Here is a 16,259-nt window from a genome sequence, read left to right as displayed (position 1 = left end):
AGTGATGGAAAGCAGTAGCCTATTACAATCATACGGGCTAAAATGACATTGAGCATTGCAGCAATAAATAGAATGTACTTTGTCAATCATGGGCCTTTCACAGGGTTTCAGTGGGCTGCTGGGCCACAAGACCTCCAACCCCACATACAACACTGTCCAGACTTTTTCAAGGCAGGTTGGTATTTATCTTACTCTTCATTAAGTCCTTACTTACACTGATAAACCATCCATGTTTGCTAAACCTCACAGACAGGAAGTTCTTTCACTTCCACACAGACAAACCTCATTAACACCGAACTCAGGGAAAGGAGAGTTGAGTTTTGGAAAAAAAAAAAAAAAAAGTGAAAAAAATCATTTAGACTATCCCTGTGAATGGCAGCTTACTAGTTTTAAGAATATTCAGAAAATAAAACAACACTACAAAGTGTTGCCTAGTATTTATTGAAACTTTAATAAATAAATCCAATGTATAGTCCTATCAATTGTTATTTGACTAGTGTCTGTCTTCCCTACAAGATTTTCACTCCCAAAGGTTAACGACTGTGTCTGATTTGCTCATTATTGTGTCCCAGGTCCTGGCATAAAATAGTTGCCCAATAAATGTTTGCTAACTAAATGGATGACCACATGACTGCATAAATGGATGAATGCCTAGGTGAATATGTAAACAGTATCTTTCAAACTTTGCAGAACTATCTACACATTGTAACATTCCCATAAAATTAATTCCCATTTAATAAAAGCTCCTTTTTCAATAATAATTTAATCTTTATTCTGATCCCCATCAAGATTGGGGTTTTATTTTAAAATTCCTTTCTGAGTAAAGGAAAACTTTTGAATCTAAGTTTTGTATTAAGATGCATTATAAGATACATCACATATTAAGACAAAGTATAAAATGATTAATCATTACATAACTTCCATAAGCTAAAAATGATGTTTTTATAACGTGGGAAGCTTTACATCTTCAGCAGGATCACTTGGGCACTTTTTCCTTACTCATTTTCACATCTCATTAGCTTTTCCTTGTTCCTATCATTTCTATTACTAAGAAATAAGTCAGTCTCTATTAACCTAGGACAAATTTAAATTTAGTCTAATGTAAATTTTGTGACTATTAATGCTTTACATTTTTCTTTCTTTTTTTTTTTTTTTTTAATAAAGAAGGGGTTTCACCATGTTGATCAGGCTGGTCTTGAACTCCCAACCTCAGGTGATCCGCCCGCCTTGGCCTCCAAAGTGCTTGGATTACAGGCGTAAGCCACCACGCCCGGCAATGCTTTACATTTTTTCAGGTACTACAGCCTGCAAAGTTGTTTTCAGCTGGAGCAAATGAGATTTGCAGGAGGAAACAGTAATAGGAGATGGACCCTGCCCATCCACTTCCAAGCCCTTCCTCTGTCAGCTGCTCCACATTGCGTCTCTTCCGAAAAACTGCAGTTACAGTGAAAATCGCCTCTCATTTATTGAGAATATGTGCCACACTGCATACATCAGGTAAATAGTTCCCTTAATTTATCTCCCTCAAGCTTCCTAATCTTGTTGGTTAGATAGGTGTCTCCCCCAGTTTGCAAATAAGGCACAAAGAAATCAAATCAAGCAATTAAAACAAGGTCACACAACCAGGCCCCCTGGACTCCAAAACCTATGTTTTTCATCACTACTCTACAAATAGCCAGGTACTACTTACTGAGTATCAAATTACCACTCATTTCATTTGTTTTAACTGCAATAATTAAAAAAAAAAAAAAAAGCTAGATTACGAGTTTCAGCTGTACCATGAAATTATATCGAGATATTTAATTGTTTATTGATTATATGTTATTAATGTTCCTTGGCTCAGTAGAAACTGTATCTCTGTCCCAATTTTATAGGGGACTTTAAATTTGTACTCACTCAAAACCTGATGCTACACTTTTGAATGGGTAATCTCCCTTTGCTTAATTGGAGTAATTCTCAGCCAAAGCATTGTTTAGGGCCTAAAAACTTTGCATATCTCATCCATCATATACGGGCCTTCCTGACTCCTCTATGGTGCTCTTCCCTTAAGCACCACCTGCTTCTACTCCTTCCTGGAAATCATGTCTCAAGTCCTTTATCTGATAAGCACTGGCATATTGAGAACATTTATCACCAATGAACATTTGCAAGCAATGGACTAGAGAGCAGGACCTCCTCTAACGCTGCACTGGCTGAAACTGTGATCATCATGGTGGGAGATGATGCCAGGGGAGCAACAGAATGGAAGTGGCCGGTAAGACAACAGGTGGCACAGGGAGGTGCCTGAAAAGTGCTATATGGGAAAGCAAAAAGAAGTGATTTCACAACACTGCACACGTATCTAAGGACCAAATGGGTAAAAACCAGAGGACCAGGGAAAGAGCAAAAATGGATATTGGAGAGTTTGTCCTTCACTCAACATTTACTGAGTGCCACGATGTACCAAGAAGTGCCACCAGCAATAAGCATACAGCTACAGACCAGGTAGACACTTTGTCCTCAAGTAACATAGCATCTAGAGGGCAAGACCAAGTATATGAGCCCTTACAATTCATTATGACAATGGCATGAAGGGGTAGGCACAGAAGGATCTAGTGTTGGATGGAAAGGAGTTCAGGAGGTAGTGACAGGTAAGTTGTCCTAGGTCAGTGTGTCTCTGTCTTTTGATATTAAAGATTATCTCTCTATTTCTATTTTTTCATGTCATAATCCCATTAATGTTAGTGTCAGCAGAGTCATGAAGACACTATAGTGAGGAATGGGAAATCAATGTTGTAATTGAATGACAATATATATGACCCCTAAACCTAGGTCCTCCTTAAAGCATACCCTGCACAAGCTGATCAGCACTGCAGCCTTCCCTGGAGCAAGGACAAGGAGTGTTCTTATCTTACACAAAATCACTCGAGCAAGTGCCTTGTGCTGCTGAGACTGAGTCAGAAGTCGATTTGTATTTGGAATAATTTTAGGGTTGCTGAGGTGACGTTTGGCTTGAATTTTGTTTATTTGGTTTTGACATTATAAGTAATATATTTTCTAAAAAATAAAAAATGTCTCATATAGAGGAAGCATTCATTATAACATAAAATTGGAAATAAATAGAACCATCTCATAATTCCATTATCCAACTATAATCACTATTGGCACTCATGTGTTTTTGCTTCCAGACTTGTTTAATGCATGTTTTTACAAGGCCAATATTGTGCAATATCTGCTTTTATATTTAGCAGTATCACAGAAGCACTTCCACATATATTCCAGCCTCTTAGTAAACACTATTTTAAAACCTATTCAACAGTCAAATCAAGTAAAATGTCTCCACCTACAAATGTTAACAAGTTTTCTAAACTTCTTTTTGGGGGAGAAAAAAAAAAAAAAAGTGGAAACCTTATTTCTGTTAACATGCATTGGCAATCATTTACTCAGCTGGTGCTCTGAAACCAACGGGGAAATACCAAAAATGTTCCACTTCAGTAAAGTCAACCCATGAGAAAACCACTAGTGGAATTATTTGTGAAACAACAAAAGACACTATTTAAAATTAACACTTATCAATCATCATCAGAGAGTAATGTTAATTACACCAAGCCCCAGTGTGCAATTCAACAGTCTTTGTATGCTGAAAGAATGCTTTGTATCCAAAATGTCTACAGCCCAATTTAATCTTCTCCTGAAAGACTCTGGGGACACACTAAATTAAACAATGTCAACCAGGATTAGGTACATAATAAGTCTCTGAGGAAAAATGGCAAATGCCAGTCCCTCTGTGAGAATTACCAATAATTAAAATCTTTCATCATGAGAGTATCATTGCACAATATTACATGCTGATGGAATTTGATTTTCAGTAATCCTACATCTGCATAATCTCTAAACACTAAAAATTTCCTGAATTCAGTATATATTTTTCATTCCAGATTAGGACTAAATTTATTTCTAGATTAGGACTCTGTTATCCCTTAATTTAGGAACATGTGATCATTAAACATTTAAGTTGAAGTCTACAACAATTTTCATCAGTATCCAAATATATTCATTCACACCTCTTCACTGAGAAGTGAAAGAAACTTGGGTTTAGAGTCACTTCTTAGATTTTTAAGCAATAAAGAATTATTTTTTTGGCCGGGCGCGGTGGCTCAAGCCTGTAATCCCAGCACTTTGGGAGGCCGAGGCGGGTGGATCACGAGGTCAAGAGATCGAGGCCATCCTGGTCAACATGGTGAAACCCCGTCTCTACTAAAAAAAAAAAATACAAAAAATTAGCTGGGCATGGTGGCGCGTGCCTGTAATCCCAGCTACTCAGGAGGCTGAGGCAGGAGAATTGCCTGAACCCAGGAGACGGAGGTTGCGGTGAGCCGAGATCGCGCCATTGCACTCCAGCCTGGGTAACAAGAGCGAAACTCCGTCTCAAAAAAAAAGAATTATTTTTTAAGTGTACTATACACAAATACACACTTCAGAAGAAATCTCTTTTGTGAACTGGCTGCAACTTTTCCTTCTTTTCTTACTCCCTTAAGTACTTAGTATAATTGTCCACACACTCTTCAATCAACCCAGTAAAATATCTCTAGGATGAGAAAAATATTAAATTGCTCAAATAGTCACTTACAATATCTCATGCAGAGACAATTCTCCTTCTTAAAGTATCAGATGGTAATAGTAACAGTCCTGAAATTGGAGTCAAAAGACCCAGGCTAGAACATGCATTGACTATTGGTTATAAGAATAAAAATGAGACAATGGAGCCAGGAACAGTGTCTCACACCTGTAATCCCAGCACTTTGGGAGGCTGAGGCAGGTGGATGACCTGAGGCCAGGATTTGGAGACCAGCCTGGGCAACATGGCAAAACCCTGTCTTTACAAAAAAAAAAAAAAAAAAACATAAAAATTAGCTGGGCATGGTGGCATGTGCCTGTAGTCTCCTCTACTTGGGTGGCTGAGGTGGGAGAACTGCTTGGGCCAGGAAAGTGGAGGCTACAGTAAGCTATGATTGCACCATTGCACTACAACCTGGGCATCAGAGCAAGACTCTATCTCCACCCACTCCCCCGCCCAAAAAAGGAGAGAAAGAGACAATGGACATGAAAAATTGAACCCAAACGTTGAGAATCTACTTCTTAGGTACAGAATTTAGAACTTCCCATTATCATGGCATGTCAGAAAAGTCTAACTGTACCCAGGTGAGAGAAAATATGAGGTTACTGATTGTTCAATCACATGCACAGATAACATGAGCTCCATAGACAGAAGCTATATTACAATGAAGGCACTCAGTGACATCACCCCATACAACACACATCGTTCTGCAGACACCTAAGGAATCAAAGGACAGCACACATTCAGTAGCAAGTGGGTTTAGTTTCCACTGCTGGGCACAAACTATGACCAGCTCCATCTTCAGAGCACACATAAGGAGCATACTATACCTCTCAAGCAATTCATGAGATCAGAAGACAGACTCCATCCTGAAGGACAAGCACAGGAGTAAAAATAAGGACCCTGTGAGGAAAGCAGGCACAGATGGCTGCAGCGGGCAAAGGCACACGGATTCATGGCTGTATGAGAAAGAGAAGAAAGCACTGGTGAGTGGAAAACCTCCACATTAAAATCAAAACAGTGTACTGGCGGTGAGGGGTAGGTACGTTGTTACCGCTGCTGTTCTGTTTTCCCTAAACGACTTACACTTTCAACTTCCCTAGCATTAGGCTTTCAACTTAGAATTCATAAGAGACACAAGAGGATGACTCAAGGTTACAGATCAAGCCACTCTATAACTGGATTATCAACAAACTGCCACTGAGTAATCTGGAACTCATAATAGAAATACGATGCCAAATAATCTGTCTCCTTGCCTGACCTAAAAGAGATCTTTTTGCATTAAACAAAAGTTGTGTGTTTGATGTGTGACCTTGAAGTTTACCTAAAGTCTTCCAGGTTTTTGGTTAGATAATAATCTTTTATTTTTCTACTGATGATATCTCTGTGTGTCTCTGCACCTTGAAAATCGGGATCCTGTGTGGCCCTCACACAGGATGTTCCCTAGATTCTATATATTCCTATTACACATATTATGTTATTAATAGATTATCAGTCCATTCATTCACCAGAAAAATGGTAGGTATTCACTGTATACCAAACACCATTCTAAGCACTGGGGATGCTCTAAAAGTGGAGTATATAGTCTAGCAAAAAGAAACAGAACTAAACTCAGAGAGAGAGGGGTGGGAGAGAGAGAAAGAGTGATATTTCAGAACATGAGGGTAAAGAGCAAATGAATTATGAGGGGGTGGCTATATTAGGTTGAGTGGTCAATGCGGGCTTCTGAAAAAGTGGCATTTAGGCAGAATCCTAAATGACATGAGGAGCAACTCAAGCCGAGATCTAGAAGAGAGAAGTTCCAGGCAGAGGAAAGAGCTGGGGCAGAAGCTGAGAGGCGGGAAGTCGCCTCCTGTGCTTCTGGACCATAATGAAATCCAATGTAGCAATAGCGAGTGGGAGAAGAGAGCAGGGAAGTAGCGGCGGCCACAGTCTGAAGTGTGTGAGAAACAGCTGGAGAGTTTTGAGGAGAGACAATTAAGTGACGATTACGTGACTTATCTCCCCTCCCACCAGAAAGAACAGTGCAGAAGCCGAACCTTTCAATCACCTGACTACCCATACCACGCACTTTAGGACGACTCGCGCTGGCTACAGCAGAGCACCTATAAGGCAGTGGTGCCATAATAAACTAGTCCTAAAAGTAAGCTGCTTTCAATCACAGCGGTGGCGGTAAGCGGTAGTTTCTCATCTGTACTCTACTTGTCAGCTGAGGAAACGGAGACTCACATGAGGGTCACAGAGGTAGCAGCCAATTGCTGAAATGATACAATTCAGATGTGCTGTTGTTATAACCATGGTTTGAATTTTCCATGGTAAATAAAAGTAATGGCAACGTCAGGACTGGGGAAAGCATAGAGTGGGGTGGTTTGTAAAGAGAAAAGGAAAATGTATTGCCCAAAGAAATGGGTCTGTAACAGTGTGCATTTAGCATTCCCAGGGGCAGTCTTTTCCAAGCTACTTCCAGGCAGGATGTTTCTCTGTACCACTCACAGTTTGGTTGTTTCAAAGGATGAACTGCAACAATCCCAAGGGGCCACTGAATATTGTACATTACAACTGACTGGTTCCCCCCATGCCACTTGTTGGCTTGCATAACCCGACGAGTAGCCCGGTCAGTCCAGTACACGGAGTCTTCAAAGAGAGTCAGGGCATAGGGATGCCGTATAACCTGTGAGGCAGAAGAGAAGAGTGAGACCTCACCCAAAAGTCACAGCCAAGGTGCACTGCGTCAAAGAGGGTATCTGCTCAAGATGACGATTTCCTTTAGCATGTCATTATTTACGAAAAAACAGAAGGAAGTCATTGCGCCAAAGAATGGCAAAAAATACACCACTCCTCCCACACCCCACCTAAACTATTCAAGATCCTTTCACATTCACATGTCATTTACTCTTTATGTTTGTCTGGATAACTACACTGGGCATCTATTTTACAAATGAAGACAAAACTGAAGCACAGAAAGCAAAGGTGGTGTATCAGGATCGCCTACTAGTTAGAAGTTAGATGGAACTAGACAGCTTAGAGACTCATCCCCCATTGCCACGCCCCAGCCCCCACTCCATTATCAGCACCCTTGTCCCTGTTATTTCCACTGTCTCGTGCTGCCACTCACTGAATCACATCAATGTATTACAGGTGCATCTTTCCTTCAAGTCACAGCAACTACAAATAATAGCATTTTTTTCTTTTCTTTTACTAAGTTCTGCGATACATGTGCAGAACGTGCAGGTTTGTTACATAGGTATACATGTGCCATGGTGGTTTGCTGTACCTATCAACACATCATCTAGGTTTTAACCCCTACATGCGTTAGGTATTTGTCCTAATGTTCTCCCTTCCCCTTGCTCCCAGCCCCCAACAGGCCCCAGTGTGTGATGTTCCCCTCCCTGTATCCATGTGTTCTCATTGTTCAAATCCCACTTATGAGTGAGAACATTTGGTGTTTGGTTTTCTGTTCCTGTGTTAGTTTGCTGAAAATGATGGTTTCCAGCTTCATCCATGTCCCTGCAAAGGACATGAACTCATTCCTCTTTGTGGCTGTATAGTATTCCATGGTGTATATGTTTATCATTACTGGGCATCTGGGTTGGTTCTAAGTCTTTGCTGTTGTAAATAGTGCTTCAATAAACATATGTGTGCATGTGTGTTTATAGCAGAATGATTTATAATCCTTTGGATATATGCCCAGTAATGGGGTTTCTGGATCAAATGGTATTTCTGGTTCTAGATCCTTGAGGAATTGCCACACTGTCTTCCACAATGGTTGAACTAATTTATGCTCCCACCAACAGTATAAAAGCATTCCTATTTTTAATGGAGGTCAATAACAGCTCTTCAATAAAATATGTATTTTCTGTATTTTCCCATTTAACTTGTGAAAATAAATTCAACAGAATCTATTGAATAAAAAATATTACATAAGGAACAGACAATAATTTGACCAAGAAATATAAATCTAGTTAATTATTTTTGAAGACAGGGTCTCTGTTAGCCAGGCTAGAGTGCAGTGGCACAATCATAACTCACTGCAGCCTCGATCTCCCTGAGCTCAGGTGATCCTCCCACCTCAGCCTCCCAAGTATCTGGGACTGCAGGCACACACCATGCCCAGCTAATTCTTGTATTTTTTTGTAGAAATGGGGTTTTGCCATGTTACCCAGGCTGATCTTGAACTACTGGCCTCAAGGGATCCACCAACCTCAGCCTCCCAAAGTGCTAGGATTACAAGTGTCAGACAATGTAACCAGCCAAGTTAAGTTATTAATTTTTGCTTGACACTTTTTTTTGTTTTTTTGAGATGGAGTCTTGCTCTCTAGTCTAGGCTGGAGTGCAGTGGCACAATCTTGGCTCACTGCAACTTTCACCTTCTGGGTTCAAGTGATTCTCCTGTCTCAGCCTCCCGAGTCGCTGGGACTGTAGGCATGCACTACCATGCCCAGCAATTTTTGTATTTTTAGTAGAAACAGGGTTTCACCATGTTGGCCAGGCTGTTCTCAAACTCCTGACCTCAGGTGATCCAATTGCCTTGGCCTCCCAAAGTGCTGGGATTACAGGCATGAGCCACTGCGCCCAGCCAGTTGACAGATTTTCTAAAGGTGTAGAAGCAACAGATTCACATCTGTAGCTCAACTAAATCACACTAGTTATAAAAATCCTTCCTGGAAATGGCACAATCTGACCATGAACTGCAATGAAACTATTCATTTTCCTGTTAGTTATATGGGATAGATTGCTTCTCACTATTGCTTTGATTTCCTGGATTGACCTGATAATGTCTATGACATGAAAATTAATTTCTTAGCTGTTTTGATACTTGTCTGATTGTTACCTATCCACAACTGTAGTTTTAATTTGGTTTTCCTCACCACCAACTTACCAAATCACTGGATATCACCTGTCTTCGATGGTGTCCATTATAATCACAAAAGTCTATGTAATCAAGATAGGAGTCCATGAAGTAAAGCAGTCTGTTGGGGTAATCAATAGTTAAGCCACAGGGCCAGAAGATCTTGTCCTGGACGATGACACTGCGCATGCTGCCATCCATGCTGGCTCGCTCAATGCGGGGGTGGTGGCCCCAGTCAGACCAGAACAGTAGATGCTCACTGTGAAAAGAAATGAGTTACCAATTGGAGGGGACATATTTAAATGTGAAAAGTACTGTCATTTTAAATAACACAATATCCTGTTTATGCACTGCTTAAAATAAATCACCTCTGGTTCAGAATAGATGTACAGAGTTTATTATTTCCTCTAAGTGTCACAAAGTAAAACTGTCATTATAACGCAATCCCAAGCCATCCGGGTATTTTTATAGTGTTCATAAAACGTGTAGTACATAGTGTCATAATGTTGCACATTATGACACTGAAATGTCTCATTGTATACAATCCACAAATAGTTGATCTAGAAAAATTCATCTGTCCTTGTTTGTCTATCCTGTCATGTTTTAAGATAAGGAAATGAATTTATTCTTCATCAGGGATTCATCATAAATTTCACAGGTGTGTAATACTTCACAATATCTGGGAAGTCAACATCCCATTGAAGATAACTTGCCTAATTTACCATCCTGCAGAAAAGAATCAAAGTTATAAAATCTAAGTAAATTCAGGGAAAGAAGATCTCAAAAATTTCCAAACACATGGGAGAATTTCTCTTTCTTCCCTTTAGGACCAGCAGGCAAAAACTACCTTTCTTATATGACTTAAAAGGGAGCTCTAATAAATAACATAAAACTGAAGCAGAAAAATTTAGCTTTTTTTGCTGTATGATCATGACTTATCAATGTTACTGCAAACTGGCCCCTCTATGGACTATGACTGCATGCAGTCATTAGAAACTTAATTTTTAATTGTATGACATTACAAAAATTGTATTGCCAAGCTAATAAATGTGATCTTAAAATAAAGTGAACAAACAATTGCTCTTATGTACTTTATGAAGATAATTCAAATAAAGGAGAGATAGCAACACCCAGTTGGACACCTACCATGTCTAAACAAGGGATCATTTTAAATTTTGCTATGAGCAACATGCATATCAGCTACATCATGTTATTGTTTTTCCCTCATCATAACCATGTCAAGGCAACATAACTGAAAAAAAAAAAAGTCTTACTTCATTCTGGGATCTAATGCTAGTCCTCTTGGATTTGTTAGGTTTTTACTAATCAGCACAGTTCTGTGGCTCCCATCAATTTTAGAGACTTCAATTGTTTCCAGAGCATAGTCTGTCCAGTAAAGATTACGACCTACCCAATCTACTGCAATTGTTTCAGTCAAGACAATGCTACTGTCAAACACCTAAAGACAAAAGTGAGCGAAGAGTGAATTCTAGAGCAAATAAATGAATGCAAACATGGATATCATATAAAAATCTAGATTAAACCATCTAACTTGTCCTATAATTACTTGTGGAGATTAGAAAATTTTGTCTTCCCATATAGCTAACCACCAAATCAACAGTAGGGTTTTCTGAGAAAAGTATACAAGATTTTGTTGCACTGAATATTCTAAGATAATTGCATTGTTGGGTTAGTGCATCGTTTGATTTTGGTTTCAAAAGTGTTTGCAATTAATCAAAAGCTCTCTCCATTTGCTTAGTCGGCAACATTACGAAACTTCATAGTGTTTGCATGCAAAGAATAATATCTCTATTAATTAAGCACCAACAATTACAAAATAAAGTTGTAAGAGGCAGAGGTAATGTAACTACCAGGAGCCAAGAAACTGAAATTCTTGGAGATGGATTGAGAAATATAACTAAATGAAAGCTAAGAAATGCAACCTCTTAACTTTCCTCTGCTCTCATCCACTAGAAAAGACCGCAAAAGGAACCTCAGATATATTGTGAATTATCTGCATCACATGACCTGGAATTCTGAATCATATATCTGCCTTCAGAGCCCACCCTCCTATCTAAAACAGCCATAAATTCGTAGTTATGAACATGAAGGCATCTTGGGTGTGACATGGCCCAGAAGGTACCATAAGAGCTACCCGGATGAGGTAGGGCCTTCTCTCACTGGTGAATAACAGCAAACAGACCCAAGACAGGGGAACTAGCCAGGCCAAAGGTCAACAGAAATGTACTTACTACTCTTCTGCCCGTTCCATTTTGAAATGCAGTCCAGGTTTTACCCTGAGTTGCATCAGACCAAAAGATACGACCACTAATTGAATCAAAATCAATAGCTACAATGTAAGAACCATTCTCGACCAACGAATACATATTGTGGACCTGGGAGGTGATATTGTCAGCAACAATTTTGTTCTGACTTGCTACAAGTAACAGCAGGCTTTCAGATGCTGTACAAGAAAAAAAAAATACAAAAATGTTTCAATAATACTGGGAGAAAACATAAAACAACTCTTTAAAATATTTGATTCAATAGTTTGGTAACAGAAAGAAGGTGTAATTTCAAACCATAGTAAGTGGGGGAAATGCTTTTAATCACTTCATTCTTAACCTTAATAGTTAGCTGATTTTCATGAGGACTTAGACTCTTCATTGGATTATATTTAAGTGTGCTTCTAACTACTAGTCTAAAGTAAACTCTGCTTACATTCTTCCTTTTACCATATTTATTTTTGTACTTTGTTTATCTTCCTTACTATTTAATAGATTGTAGGCTTCTGGACAGTAGGAATCACGTCTTAAATATTTATGCTTTCTGAGGCCCTCAGCTACGGCAGAGAGTTCTATTTCTCCCAACACCCTCTTCTCCTCTTTTTCTTTTTAGTAATAAAGTATGCCAAGTTTTAGCTTGGCACAGACTGACCACAGAGGTCTCTCTCTCCACTCAAGTTTGGAGCAACCACACGACTAAGTTCTGACCAATAGGATGTGAGTAGAAATTACAAACCAAATTTCAGGTCACATTATAAAAAGGAAGCTGCTTGCCTTCCACTTTCTCTTTCCCTTTCCTACTTTCTAAAAGAAAGTAAAGCCTGAAGAATTGGAACTCTTGATATAAGTCACATGATGAGGAAAATAGAGCAGCCGCATGCCCTGGACTGTCCAACATCCAGACTCTTACTTATAAAAGAAAGAAACTTTCTATTTTTCTTTTAGTTTCCTTTATTTGATCACTTTGAAAGCGATCAAATCAATATCCTAATACATAGTAAAAAATCACTTTCTTATAGCAGAAATTGAATTAACATTGGTTCAATTCAATTAATTAAGCATTATATAAAGATGCTTAAATATAGAAGTCATTTTAAATAATACAAAAACCATTTGGTATTATCCTAAATACTTTCAAAAATATACTTCTATATTTTTTAACCCCTATTTTCCAAACTACACCAAGAATTTAATGTATGTTACCTCATTTAATCCTCTCAAAAAATAGAGGTTTAAAGAGATTGCATAATCTTTATAGGATTCAAGTTGATCTAACTCCTAATCAACATTGTCAAATGCCTACATGTGCCATTTGATTTTAAGCTCTGGGATGTGCTGATAAACTGGCTAGGGTTAGTTCAGCAATTACCTGTGGCTTTGCAAGTCCTCCCATCACTTTCTAACAGGTAGCCTGTATCACATGAGCACCGGAAAGAGCCTCTCATATTGTAACAGTGCTGGCTACAAGAGCCTGGAATATCACATTCATCTACATCTTCACAGGTCTTAGAATCATTGGCAAGTACAAATCCCGATGGACATAGGCATTTAGCCCCCAAAGGCTCTTGAACACACTCATGAGTACAACCACCGTTGAAATCTGAGCAGCTATTCTGGTCTAGAAAAAAGAAAGAAAAACAATGAAAAAACAAAATCAAGAATCTATGCTTCTTTGATTCATTCTTATGCAATAGTTATCATGCAGTATCATGCCACCTTCAATATGATGCCCAGACAAGAACTAAGTTCAGCATTCACTTGGATGAGCTCCACAGGCTGTTCAGGGTTTGCTCTGATTTGCCTGAGGATTTACCATCCTTCCTATTCATTGGCATACGATTGCCTTCTTCACTACAACCTGATACTATAACTCTATTTAATGCAATGAGAGTACTGGGAAAATATTGTTGACATCAAGGAAGAAAAGTATCATTGACAGAGCATGCAAAGAGACCTAAAATTGTTTCTCGTTTTTTTCCTCTGAATTATTCTATTTATAGAAGAATTCTATAGAATTTCTAGAAAATCTTTGAACAAAGGGGAAAGGCCATTGAAACATTAGAGTACACAGATCCACTAACACATCATCATGCCTTACTTTCAGAGACAAAATGAAAAAGCCTAAAGCCATCCTAAGACAGTTCACATGGCTGAGGATGCAAATACCCTCTACTTCCATGTGTACTCTAACATATTTGCAAGAGTCATAACACAGAACATGCAATAGTAAGGGAAGTAAGTTAATATAATCAGGACATTTTCAGAACAAATGCAACACATAGGATAAGAATCTGAAATACTTCACAATCATACCTGGCTGGGGTTCATCTGAGAGTGAGCATTGATTAAAGAGGAAAGAAAGAAATGACAGTAATTAGGATTACATGCCAATCACAGCATTTTAATCACAGCAACACAAATCCCTGGACTTCATTTTTTTTTGTGACAAGTTCTGATTGAAATTAGAAAATACTAAAGTTAGAAAAATTAATGAGCACATTACCAACAGAACCAAATTTAATTTGACAATCTAATGGCCTCAATTTAGTCTTATTTTTTGAAACAAAGACATAAAAAGAAGTAAAAACACATAACCAAGTGTAAAGGATTTAATCAGAAAATCATCCAATGGTGATATATTTTAATTCAATTACGGTTACCCCCTACAAAGATGTGAACTCATAGAGGAACTGAAATCCCTTCCTAAAAAGCTACACAGTGACTGTGACAATGGTGATACACACCAGGCTACTGTTCAGAATGAGTTTATGGTCAGTAAACTGTGGTCAGGAAACTTACTGCAAAGTGGGGACTCATCTGTCCCATTGGGGCAGTCAAAGGTGCCATCACACACTACACTCAGATTCACACAGATGTTATGGCCAAGACACTGCCATTGCCAACTAGGACAGTGAAAGGGCTGTGTAGGGCAGTCCTTCTCATCACTCATATCCCCGCAGTCATTGTCCTGATCACAGAGCCAGACCCTGTGGATGCAGTTTCCATTGTCACAGAGGAAATATGATGAAGGGCAAGTCTTGGGGACACAGGCATTGTGCTCATCAGATCCATAGAGGCAGTCCGGATGCCCATCACACTCCCAGATCTTCGGGATGCAGTCACCATCTTCTTGGCACTGAAATTCATCTGAGTGGCACATACCAGGAAGCCTGGTGGCTAGAAGGAAAACATGGGGGAAATGGGCTTGTGAATGTAATTCATGATCCCTTTGATTTTGGATCCAATAGGAGGTGTATAGTAATGACTATGACAAAATTAATACTGAAAGCTAAATAATACAGAGTCTTCTCCCACATAGTCAGAACATAGAAATATTTCTGGTGGCAACTAGTGGATTTGACAACAAACAAAGTACAGGATGCACACTGCTGACTAGAAGATAAGTACCTGTGTCAAAAGAACATTCTGGGCCAGGCACAGTGGCTCACGCCTGTAATCCCAGCACTTTGGGAGGCCAAGGCAGGTGGATCACGAGGTTGGGAGATCGAGACCATCCTGGCCAACATGGTAAAACCCCATCTCTACTAAAAATACAAAAATTAGCTGGGTGTGGTGGTGCATGCCTGTAGTCCTAGCTACTCAAGAGGCTCAGGCAGGAGAATTGCTTGAACCCGGGAGGCGGGGGTTGCAGTGAGCCGAGATTGTGCCACTGCATTCCAGCCTGGCGACAGAGTGAGACTCTGTCAAAAAAAACAAAAAAGGAAAAAGAACATTCTCTTTCCTATGTTTCTAATGTTCTTCCAATTGCAGATTCAATAATAAAGTTTATCTTTCTATGAAAGAATCACCAGAACATTGTAATACAGCTTAAATAGCTATGGTTACTTTGAACTTTATGTGTTTAATATCATGTTTGGGTGTTATTATTTTCCCTCAAATGAACTATACCCAATGAAACCAGCACAAACTAAGTAAGTACACTAAAGGTGATGGTAAATACTTAATTCTTTGCAAACTTTCCACTATGCATTGAGCAGTCCTGGAGAGATAGGTAAGCACTGCTTCCCTTTTCACAGGGGTAAACCGAAACTCTCCCAGGGATCTCACAAGGCAGCAGCAAGCCAACAGGAATTGACAGTTTAAACTCAGCTCATCACAGAATTTTATGTTTCCAATGTGAAACAGGAAAATTGGTGATTAGGAATTTTTAGATGCTGTGAAAACTGTAAAATACATAAGCATTTTATTTAACTTTTCTTTTTAATCCATGGCTTTATAAACTACCTCCTGACTTGGAAGGAAAATTCACGAAAACCTGCTTTCCAGGGTCTGAAACACCATTATTCAAACAAGTGTTCAACTCACTGATGAGTTTTTGCAAGTCTAAATCCATTTAACACAAAAAGTGAGCAAATAACAAATAATGTGAGTATAGGCCTCCAGTCTGTGAAGATTATAGATCCATCAGAATTATTTTGTATGAAGTCCTCCTTGAATCCTCCAACTAGAAGAAATTTCTTTTCTCTGAACTTTCATAGGTTCATTTCCAAGACCCTTATAACTGTCT

The 16,259-nt window shown here is 39.0% G+C and overlaps 1 protein-coding gene across 5 annotated transcripts in view; it reads right to left on the bottom strand.

The window, feature by feature from the left end:
• LRP2 (LDL receptor related protein 2) overlaps positions 1-16,259 on the bottom strand; it is a 219,338-nt gene that overhangs the window by 93,000 nt on the left and 110,079 nt on the right. For 3 of the 5 annotated variants that reach the window (XM_032293061.1, XM_032293064.1, XM_032293060.1), the window contains exons 25-32: positions 14,531-14,908; positions 14,045-14,059; positions 13,101-13,349; positions 11,699-11,910; positions 10,721-10,905; positions 9,477-9,705; positions 7,091-7,268; positions 5,428-5,556 (exon numbers count right to left, since the gene is read on the bottom strand). In XM_032293061.1, coding sequence (XP_032148952.1) covers positions 5,428-5,556; positions 7,091-7,268; positions 9,477-9,705; positions 10,721-10,905; positions 11,699-11,910; positions 13,101-13,349; positions 14,045-14,059; positions 14,531-14,908 — 1,575 coding nt within the window. The remainder of the gene's footprint in view (positions 1-5,427; positions 5,557-7,090; positions 7,269-9,476; positions 9,706-10,720; positions 10,906-11,698; positions 11,911-13,100; positions 13,350-14,044; positions 14,060-14,530; positions 14,909-16,259) is intronic. The other 2 variants (XM_032293063.1, XM_032293062.1) reach the window with 1 other exon arrangement.

Source organism: Sapajus apella, unplaced genomic scaffold (genome assembly GCF_009761245.1).
Source record: "Sapajus apella isolate SASKATOON/1434 unplaced genomic scaffold, GSC_monkey_1.0 scaffold28, whole genome shotgun sequence".
Classification (NCBI taxonomy): domain Eukaryota; kingdom Metazoa; phylum Chordata; class Mammalia; order Primates; family Cebidae; genus Sapajus; species Sapajus apella.
This window is presented reverse-complemented; position numbering and strand designations above follow the sequence as displayed.